The 11,303-nt window shown below is 38.5% G+C and overlaps 1 protein-coding gene and 1 long non-coding RNA gene across 2 annotated transcripts; both read right to left on the bottom strand.

The window, feature by feature from the left end:
• Positions 1-3,334: 3,334 nt before the first annotated feature.
• Positions 3,335-7,596, bottom strand: LOC136813588 (uncharacterized). The gene is made up of 2 exons (XM_067070089.1): positions 3,678-7,596; positions 3,335-3,364 (listed from the first exon to the last, which is right to left on the bottom strand). Exon 1 carries the CDS (start codon positions 7,594-7,596, stop codon positions 4,159-4,161), a length of 3,438 nt encoding a protein of 1,145 aa, XP_066926190.1. The 3' UTR covers positions 3,335-3,364; positions 3,678-4,158.
• A 2,875-nt stretch (positions 7,597-10,471) lies between these two features.
• On the bottom strand, positions 10,472-10,967 carry LOC136813590 (uncharacterized). Its single transcript, XR_010847505.1, has 2 exons — positions 10,814-10,967; positions 10,472-10,501 (listed from the first exon to the last, which is right to left on the bottom strand). It is a non-coding gene; the product is annotated as an uncharacterized lncRNA (long non-coding RNA).
• Positions 10,968-11,303: the final 336 nt, after the last annotated feature.

The raw sequence follows: 11,303 nt of genomic DNA, 5'->3' as shown, positions 1-11,303 counted from the left end.
GAAACATTTGGATAACTGCATGCTCATTAATGAATCCAAAAGGAGCTCTAAATTGGCAATAAAAATCATTAAAAACGAATAATAAAACAAAAAAGATGCACAGAAGACCGAAAGTAAAACTTTACTGTCAATAAAGTACAGTGTTTTCTTGTCTAATTTGATACCCTGTTTTTTCCTCTTTTTACGCTCTTTTTGAAAAAAGATTTTTTACTCTTTTTGTCATAACTTTTGATCTAATGAAACAATTTTAAAGTTTGATATACCAAAATTCAAGTTAAACCCTCCTCTAAACGATTTAGATAATACAGTATCAAGCTAATATATTTTTTCACTTTTTCGCAATATTGAATCAAACAGGGGGAAGTTTTTTCAGAGACACCCTGTAGTACCGCTCGCTTTGAAAGTTTTTTATTCCAAGAAGATCGCCTCAAATAAAAAATCAAAACAAACACAAAGAGCATGTTGAAAGTTGTCTAACCGTTGGTTGAAAAAGATTTTCAAAAAAGTAAAAAGTAAGTGAAAATTTTGAATCAAAAAATTTCGGTCGCCAACTGGGCAGGGTACTCTATATATACGGTCTATATAAGCAAATGAGTTCTTGTTTTACGCGGGAACTTTTAGCGCTACTCGCACTACCATTGGTCCCATTTATGTTTACCTCCCAATTTCAACGGATCCATTTTGGCGCGATTGTTTTTGGGGAATTTCCGATAAGGTGTATTGAGACACTAGAAGAGACAAAGTTATGAAATCTTTTGGGTTGACTGGACTAAAGACAATTTCTACAAAGAAAAACTAAAACAAAAGGGACATGGTTCATTCCAAACGAACCGCCAACAGTCTGACAGTTGTCAATGTCAAACGGACGATTTGGTTAAACCAGCAAGTACAAGTAGTAAGTAGTCTGGTCATTTTGAATGAAAACTAAAGTTAAAAAGGACACGCTTTTTCAGTGAAAGTTATCGTGACATGTTATGACAGAAAGTATGATTGATAAACTTGACTTGGTGGAGTTATCAAAACAAATTTGTTGTCAAAGAGATTTAACAGTAAGTGAAAATACAGGTCAGATATCAACAAGTCCCATGTTGTGTACACTACCACAATTAAAAAGAAACACCAATTACTCCAAATTTGAGTCTAAGCCAAGTAGCTCTGATTAGCTCTTATTATAAAATCATCTCAAAAATCTACATTGGCAAAGACAACTGCTGTAGTCTGGTGTCAACCAACCCAACAACAATATCAAAACAAAGTGCCACCAAAATCAAAGTCTGCTCGTGATGGCAAAGCAACAAAGATAAAGACAGCATTCAAAGAGGAAACAAGACCCCTTAGCTTTTATACACCAGGTTAGCCCTGGACATCACAGGTATAACTTTCTTCCTATTAATACGTTCCTCGAGCAGCAGGGTCCTGTGTCTTGGTCAGCTCAGGCATTTTGTTAATCACCTTGGAACGGCTGCACTGTTAGCTTGGAGCTAAAGTGTAGCTGATCAGGTATCTATTATTCTTATTCTGATTTCATCATGAAATTGCTCAAATTATTGATCATTCTTTTGTACACCACTTTGTGGCCAAGACCAAGATTGTACCCTCACTTTGTTAACGTAACTGATGTGAGCTTTTGCCCTCCGACATGCTTCAACCAAGAAGTTCTATTTTCCATATTCCACGCTTACTCAACAAACTCATCCTACATAAAATCAACTGCTCACTTGATAGACTTGCTACTAGTCTTGAGTGGTCAAATCGAGATCAATCCTGGCCCACCTGTCAAATTTCCCTGTGGTGAATGTTCTTCAGCTGTCAGATGGGGACAAAATGCAATTGCCTGTGACACTTGTAATCGCTGGTTCCATGCATACTGCATCCAAATGAACAGTGTAATGTATGATATCTATCAGACAAACAATGATCTGGAATGGGAATGCTGCAACTGTGGAGTGAAAAACATCAACCCATCACTTTTTGACAGCTCACTTGATTCATCAACTGACTCTAACCTATCTCCACAAAGAGGTATCCCTAAAAGAACTCCAACACAACTTAAACTGATGTGCAAAAACTTTCAAAGTGTTTGGGGGAAAAAAGACCAAATAGAACAGGCTCTGTTTGAGGACAATGTTGATATTGTTATTGGTAGCGAAACTCATCTTGACAGTAGCATCAAGGACTCTGAATTCATTCCACCAACATACAAAATGTTATAGACGTGATTGAGACGATGCAAAAGGCGGTGTGATAATCATTGCAAAGAAAGACCTGGTCATTGAGGAAGTGAAGAAATCCAAAAAATGTGAATTTATTGCAATCAAGGTTCAAACACACCAGAGACCAGTCATCATAGCAGCATGCTACAGACCTCCAAAGTCGAAAATTGGTGAAACAACATTCATCTGTGAAGAAATCAAATCTCTAAACTCTTCCTTTAAAAACTGCCCTCTATGGATTGGTGATACCAACCTTCCGGACATTGACTGGGTAAACAATGCCATCATTGATCATAATTACAAGAAAGATATCAATGAATCGTTTTTAGAAACCTTTAACCAATGCTGCCTTGAGCAAATTGTTTTGTTCCCAACCCGAGTTAATAATATACTTGACATTATTGCTACTAATCGACCATCATTTGTAAACAACTGCATCCCTCATCCTGGTCTCAGTGATCACGAAACAGCTGTGATGGTTGATATTGCCTGTCATCCAAAGAGATCAAAATCCATTAAAAGGAAGGTATACCTATGGAAAAGGGCAGATCTAAACACGATAAAAGACCATGTTAACTCTGAAATGACAAATTTATGGCAAACAACGATACAACCACACCAATTGATCTACTATGGTCTAGTTTCAAAATGCTTGTTGATTCTTCAATGAGTTTTGTTCCTTCAAAAACAACTTCACCTCGATATACGCAACCATGGATCACAACCAAATGCAAAAGACTTTGCAGAAGGAAAAAAAGAGCTTATAAACGTGCCAAACGAACAAATAGACAAGAAGACTGGAACAAATTTAAAGTACTCACCGTCAAATCAAGGAAAAACCTGTAGAGCAGCATTTAACAATTATGTAGTGAAATGCGTTGATCCCTGAGAGAACAACAATCCCAAAAAACTGTTTACATTTATAATATCTCGTAAGTGTGACAATGAAGGTGTTGCCCCTCTAAATGATAAGGGTCACATCCACATTGATAACAAAAAGAAAGCAGACATACTGAACCATCAATTCTCCAGTGTTTTCTCCAAACCAGATGGACGCATCCCTCCACTCATTGGTCAACGTTGTTGGGGCAGAGACAATGAAGGGTGACAAGAAGACTGTGTTCGTAACACTTGATGTGAATGTGTTCAAACTAAAAGAGAAAAATTTGACTAAGTCTTACAAAATGTCTCTAAGTCTGAAAAGTATAAGTTTGAAAAATATAAGTCTGAGATCTAAGTCTAATTTGAAATTTATATGTCAGTACAAAGATTGATTTGAATATTTGAATTGAAAAATGAAATCTAAGAGTATATGTATAATTTGTATGTCTATGTTGAAAAAATGTAAGTAGAAAATAAAAATCCAAGATGGCCGACCTAAATCCTACAAGTGCATGACTAAGCAAAAAGAAAGCACCCAGGCAAAAATGGCAAACAAAAGCAAACACTGAAAAGCAAACTTACCAGCTAGCCTGGGTGTGAATGTTGTGAAATGTGAAATGATATTTGAGTTTGAATTTGAATTATTGAATTTGATGTTCACCCTTCAAGTGTCTCTTGTGAAATGAATTGCAGGTCTGAGAGTGACTCTGCAATTTATGCACTTTGATGTGTAAAATACAGACCAAAAATTTATAATTTAATTATGCAAAAATAAAGCAAAGTTGACTAAATAAATATTGATTTGATGAATAAATTAACATAAATTAACATAAAAATGGCCAAAAGGGACAAAAAACTCCAAATGCAAAAAACAAGACAAAACACAGACCAGACTGAAAAAATGCCAAAAGGCAGGAAACTGAAAAGACCAAAAGAACATGAAACTGAAAACAAACAAAACTGCAGCTGATGCTGTAACACTCCCCCCACAAAAATATTGAATTGAAAAATATATTTGTATTTGAAAAAACAATTTATTTGAATTTTCCCATTGATCATATATTCAAGTTGAACACTTGAAAAGTTCTTTAGATAGATCTAGTTCATCAACACAGTGAATTAATACCAGTGATCTCACAGATCTTGTAGTCAGACGTTTTACATTTTCAGATGAATTTTGGTATTCAACGACAACTTTTCGTATTTTGTCATCCCGATCCACTTTCACTTCTTTGATAATCCCATATTGATACGTGGATGAAATGACGGAATCCTGTTTTGTGAACAGAACGATATCACCAGCCTTGACGTGCTTGTTTGAGTTGAACCATTTTGGTTGTTCAATAAGATTTGGAACGTGTGACACTAGCCATGAGTCAAACCAAGCGTCGTAGATCTTTTGGTTTGATCGGATTATCTTGTCATAATCATTTTCAACAGATAAGGTACCACTTGGGCCACGATTGTTGTTTCGCCCAAGGATTAAGCGGTTGGGTGTTAGCAAGTCTCCCATTTCGAAGTTTCCTTTCACGTTTCGAACAGCTATTGGTGCATCATTAATGGAGTTTGTGAGGATGGCTGCCATTGTCTCCCACTGTATGATTGAAAGTCTTTCGTTGTGCATTGATTTTTCTAAGGATGATCTGACCTCACGAATTTTCCTCTCAACACGGCCATGATGATTATGACCACCAACTGGGCATGTTTCAAAGTTGATTCTTTGATCTCGATGAAGTTGGAATGCGATGTCAACAATGTCGAGTTTCATTGTCTCACAGCCCTTGATGAGCTGACCTCCTTCGTCTGCCAGAAGTTTGTTAGGATATCCAACCTGACAGGAGAAACGTGTGAAGGCTTGCAAAAACGACGTAGTAGAGTAATCCTCCATTACTTTGATGTTAACAGCAGTTGTTGTGGCGCAACAGAATACAACCAGCCATATCTTTACGGTAGTGCGTTTGTGATGTTGCGAGTAGCTTGAAAATGGTCCTGCAAGATCCACTTGTGATATGTAAAATGCAGGTGCGATGATGAGGTTGTCTTGTGAAAGTGGTCCCATTTCCACAGCGATTGTCTTTTTGTTGATATAGCGACAGCGTGGACATGAAGAACGTATGAAGTTGACAAGTGATCTTCCTTCTAAGATGTATGCGGTCTTGAGGACTTCTCGCCAAGTTGTTTCAACACCAGAATGTTTGACGGTGCTATTCCAGTGGATGTCGTTGATTATGCTGACAGCCAATGGTGAGTGTTTATCGATGATTGGCACACAAAATGACGTTGATGTAAGATCTTTCATGGTTGATGTCATTCTACCAGCAACTGTAATTGAGTCTTCTGGCAGTAAACGACCAATATGATGAAGAATACCATCCTTTTCAATTGATATCTTGCCAACCTTTTGTTTGACGAAATGTTTGACCTCTTGAGTAGCCTTCTGAAAGAAATATCTCTCAGCTTGAGATATCTCCTCATTTGTAAGGATTATGTGTGGTTTAATTGAAGAATTGATCTTTGTTTTCCCTTTAGTGCGACAGAGTTTGATGAAACGTAACATTATTGCGAAGACACGCACAACTTTGGTGAAAGAATGGCGATTTGGGTCAACCACATAATTGGAGAACTTGTATCTTTGTTGCGTTTTGTTGAGAAACTCATCAGTGATTAGTTGATTGTGATAGACAGAATGAGTTGAAGGAATCTTGGCTTCACGATTAGCTTGTTCCAATTCCACCTGACTGAGCCTTATTTCTTTGGCGGTTAGTGCTGGGAATTCTGATACTTCTTGCGTCATCCACTGGAATCCATTGATCCACTGGGAGGATTGGTCAACATCGGTCATGGTTGTACACCTTCTTGTTCCGATGTCAGCGATCATGTTGTTTGATTGGACGTATTTCCATGATGTAATGTCTGTTAGTCGGTGAATCTCGTTTACACGGTTGCGGACCCACTGCTTGAGTTGTAGTGAAGTGTTGTTGATCCAGTAGAGGGTGATTTGCGAATCTGTGAACTTGGAAGCTCCAGTATGTGTTGAATGGAATGACTTTCTTACAACTTCACTTGTGTGGGTATTGATGATTGATGCGTACAGTTCCCCTCTTGGTTGAGTATATTCATCTGGTACAAGTAGTGAGCGGGCGAAGATCAATTGACAGGAGTAGTCGCCTTGTTTTCGTTTGAATCGAGCATAGATAGATGAGCATGCTAGATCCTGGCTTGCATCACCAAAATCGAGAGTTGTGATGTCTAGATTAACTGCATCTGGTGGCACAATAGCACGGTTGAATTTGATGGATTTGAGTTCTTGAATCATTTCGAAATGTGATGACCAAAGATGTCTGAGATCGTTGGGTAGAATATCATCCCAATCCATTTTGCGTTTGACGAGAGTGTGGAGGTCCATTTTCAATGTTGCAGTAATCGGCGTTAGAAGTCCAGAGATGTCAAACACTTCAGATGCTTTTGAGACACATTGTCGACGCGTGAGATTGAGTGGTACTTCTTTGATTTCATTGGGTTTCTTGCCTCGATATTTTCTTGCGAAGTTCAATTCTTGGATATCCAGGCTGATTTGATCTTCCAATGGATACCATTTGAGACCAGCTACTGATACGGTCTCACCATCAGCTGTTAGTTTGTCATGTGGTTGTTGATTTGAGAAGGTGAATCCCTTTAGTGAAAATCCACCATGATTGACCACCAGTTCTAAGTTGTCGGCTAAGTGGTTGGCTTCTGACTGTGATTGATGACCGGTTATGCAGTCATCCACGTATACATCATCGGTTATGATCTTGTGAACTTCCGGGTACTGGTCTTTGAAAATTTTTGCAGTTTCACGAAGCGCATGCTCCGCCTGGTTCCCACTTGATTTCACGCCATAGATAAGGGTCTTTATGACTTTCTCTTCGGGCGGTTTGTCTGGGTTGAGATTTTCTTCCCACAGATAACGTTGGAGACACCAGTGAGTTTGATCGAGTTGTATGGTGTTATACATTTTAGCAACATCTGTGTGGATACCAACCTTGTGTCCCCTCCACCGCAGGAAAATTTCTAAGAGCTTATTCATGTTATTCCTTCCTTTTGCAATGATGTCGTTGAGTGAGAAGCCACTTCCAGTCTTCATTGAAGCGTCGAACACAATACGGCACGGAGTTGACACTGAGTTCTCCTTCCATACTGCGCGCCATGGAATAAAGTTGTTGATATTGGTGTTTCGAAGTGTATGTTGTACATCTGGGCTGAGGTTTTTTAAATAATCCACGTAGCCAAGAGTTTGAAGTTTTTGCTCTGAGTTGAGGACATCTTCCTTGTCTTTGGAGTACTTTGATAGCCGTCTCAGTTGTTGGTTGTAGATCTGGAGTGCAATCTTTCTATTTGGAGAAAGATATAATGATGGGTCATGTAGAAGTGGTAAAAATGCAGTCGAATTTTGCTTGCAAACATCAACATTGATTGATTCATTGATAACATGTTGTTCAACTTCTTCTTGTACACTCATGACCTCGTCAGTTGTTGAAAGTTCCTTACAGGATTTACAGCCACGACAGTTGATACATCTGTATTGGAATTCGCTTCCAACGTCTTGTGATTGGTTGAAAAATCAGACTTCTCTTCAATGGCTGAGTTTGATGTAATGAAGATGTCGGTATTCTTGTTGGTGTATCCGAGCAGGTGAAGGTCAGGATTGACATGATATCCCAACTTAAACAGCTCGTGTTGATCATTGATGAATTTATTGGTGTTGAAATGGTGATCTTTGATGTTGTTGAAGACAGGGTGTGGACCACCAATAACGCCGGTTGATCCGTCTGGACTTTTGAAGCATGATCTGTAAATTGTCAGTCCTGATGGCATCTTGAATACCTCCTCCGGGAAGTATCTTGAATATTTGATGCCAATCATAAAATCTGTATGACCACCAACTTGTTTTGGGACCAGAGGAAGATTGCATGGATCACCACCAGATTTGGCATAATCTTTACGAATGTCGTTGATGACTTCACCGTCCAATTTGTATGTCGGAAACTTCTGAGTGATTTGGTCCAAGCATGGCCCAACGAGAGTTGCATCTGTTCCATCAATGAGTGGAAGATCAATTTTGTAGGTGCCGTGCTTGCTTTGACTTGATATGCCACCAACGCCGCCCATTGTGATAGGACCAGCGTATTGTTGATTTGCTCGGTTGCCAAGTTTTTTGATTGCGTGATGACGTACAATGAAGTCGTAGCACCCAGAGTCATAAATATGGTGAATTGTTTTCCATTGACAGAGATTGGTTGTAGCATGAAGATTGCTTCTGGATCCTCATCGTTTGAGTCGTTAGCAGAATGGAAGGTCAGCTTTATTTCTTTGGAGTAGGCTGGCACAGGTTGTCGGATGATGCATCTGGTTCTGTAATGTTCTAGGATGTCCAGGTTTTGTTGGTTCGTCTTATGTTCTTCACAAACGAGGATATGCTTCCTTGGCTTGAAAGGTTGATGGTAAGGATGCTGGCATATGAACGTCTGTTGACATTGACCCTCTTTGTGTTTGCCTTGGTCACGTCGTGCCCCGGGGAAGAGACACTGGTAGCAGAGATTCTTCTGTTGCAAGGTTTTGAATCGCTCAGCTGGAGTCATTTCGACGAAAACTTTGCAGGAGAAATATTGTACTAGCTTTGTTCCACTAGGACCATTGGTTTGTGTATGATCTGTTGCTCCACAGATGTAGCATGAAGATTGGTCAGGAAACGTGTTGTAAGTTGATCGACCTCCTTTACCACCTCCGCCTTTGGTTTTTCGGTGTCAGGTTGTTTGTTTGATTTTTGGATGGCAGCTTTCTGTTGGTGAACTTTCATCTCTTTCTCCAGAAAATCAATCAGTTGTTTCCACTTGTACTTGCCGCTCTTTGGTTCTTCACAAGTAAGAGTAAGCCATCTCATCATTCGTTGATCACCAAGTTTTTCACTGACTTGGTTCAAGGCGTTACTGTAGTAAAGTTCATTTTCAATATCATGAGTGGCTGCAAGTTGCATTAAATCTCTCATAGAATTGGTTATTTTTGAAAGAAAGTCAATTGTTTTCATTGGATCTTTAGATTTGGTTTCAATACTGTACAACGATTGGAGCTTGTGTTGAAGTAAAACTTGCCGGTCGCCGAATACGTTTTTAAGTCGACCCCAGATGTCTTGGATGTTATCGATGTTTCGAACGAGTGATAATGCTTGACCATCCAGATGATTGTTCTTTAGTAATTCAGCTTGCATTGATTGTGGTACAGAGTCCTCATACAGTTTCTTGAACTCTGCGATGAAGGTGTATATATCAATTGGAGAATCATAGCCGCTAAACGATTTGAGTTTGATGTTCAGTCGCCGCTTGTTGAAAGTTTCGTGTTTGTCAAGTTCTCTCGACTTGAGTTCGTTGTTAAGTTTCTTTTCATACTCCTCCTTTTTATCTTGCAGAGAGGAATATGATGATTTCAGTTCTTTGTATTTGTCCATCGGTGGACGTAAGTAAATAAGTTCTTGTAATTTATTGGAAATCTCCTTCAGTTCTTTACTTTGTGTTTCAAGAAGAGTCTTGCGTTGCTTTAAATCGACATTGCTGATAAGACTGACAGAGCATAACATCGAGGCAGTGAGAAAGTTTATAGAACGATCAATTTCGCTTACAATGAAATCTGATTTCTGTTTGTCTGCATTGGTTTGTATCTCAGTGTTTACATCACTACTGTCTTTGAAGAATTTGTTAACTCGTCCAATATATTGAATGATATCACAACACAGCATGGTAAATGGTTTGGAGTATGATTTTTCATAATCATCCTTTGATAATTGTAGTTTGATCTTTCTATTAGTGTTTTTGTATTCAGTACGCAATGTTTCTAGCCTTGTAACGCATTCTTTCATCCTCTCAGGGTGTATCATATCGACCGGATTGTCATCAATGGTATCTGTGATATCCTCATGAAGTTGCGCCATTAGAAGAAAAAGTTCATTTGTACCTGTATTTGTTGTATCAGTTGGTGGAGTGTCACGTGGTTTGACATCCATTGGAGTTGGTTGAGGTGGGTCCACTCTGGTCCGATGTGGAATGATCTCGGTGAGAGGTGGATCGCCATCAGTTGGAAGTGGTAGGTCGCCTTCAAATAGGGGCGGATCCGACATTGATGGAAGTGAATCTGTTGATTGAGGTGGAAGTAATTCCTTGGGTGATTTGAAGTTGCTTGAAGTGGAGGTGTGGTCTCCTTTGGCTTTGATATTTTACGACCAGTTTTTGAGTACGAGTTGAAGTCGAATCTCTCCTTCGGTCGTGTTTGCATTGAGGTGTGATTGAACCCCTTGCTGTTTGAATGTTGGGGCAGAGACAATGAAGGGTGACAAGAAGACTGTGTTCGTAACACTTGATGTGAATGTGTTCAAACTAAAAGAGAAAAATTTGACTAAGTCTTACAAAATGTCTCTAAGTCTGAAAAGTATAAGTTTGAAAAATATAAGTCTGAAATCTAAGTCTAATTTGAAATTTATATGTCAGTACAAAGATTGATTTGAATATTTGAATTGAAAAATGAAATCTAAGAGTATATGTATAATTTGTATGTCTATGTTGAAAAAATGTAAGTAGAAAATAAAAATCCAAGATGGCCGACCTAAATCCTACAAGTGCATGACTAAGCAAAAAGAAAGCACCCAGGCAAAATGGCAAACAAAAGCAAACACTGAAAAGCAAACTTACCAGCTAGCCTGGGTGTGAATGTTGTGAAATGTGAAATGATATTTGAGTTTGAATTTGAATTATTGAATTTGATGTTCACCCTTCAAGTGTCTCTTGTGAAATGAATTGCAGGTCTGAGAGTGACTCTGCAATTTATGCACTTTGATGTGTAAAATACAGACTAAAAATTTATAATTTAATTATGCAAAATAAAGCAAAGTTGACTAAATAAATATTGATTTGATGAATAAATTAACATAAATTAACATAAAAATGGCCAAAAGGGACAAAAAACTCCAAATGCAAAAAACAAGACAAAACACAGACCAGACTGAAAAAATGCCAAAAGGCAGGAAACTGAAAAGACCAAAAGAACATGAAACTGAAAACAAACAAAACTGCAGCTGATGCTGTAACAAACGTTGCATAACTATGTCAGACATAACTATCAATATAGCAGGAGTCAAGAAACTTTTGAAAAATCTCAACCCAAACAAAGCATCTGGTCCAG

This window comes from Clytia hemisphaerica, unplaced genomic scaffold, assembly GCF_902728285.1.
Source record: "Clytia hemisphaerica strain Z4C2 unplaced genomic scaffold, Clytia hemisphaerica genome assembly, whole genome shotgun sequence".
In the NCBI taxonomy this organism is placed as follows: domain Eukaryota; kingdom Metazoa; phylum Cnidaria; class Hydrozoa; order Leptothecata; family Clytiidae; genus Clytia; species Clytia hemisphaerica.
Note: the sequence above shows the minus strand (reverse complement) of the source record. Positions and strands in the feature narration are given on the sequence as shown.

Bases quoted from the DNA above. Each gene is read 5' to 3' on its own strand.
- LOC136813588 (XM_067070089.1), bottom strand. From the start codon at position 7,596: ATGAGTGTACAAGAAGAAGTTGAACAACATGTTATCAATGAATCAATC.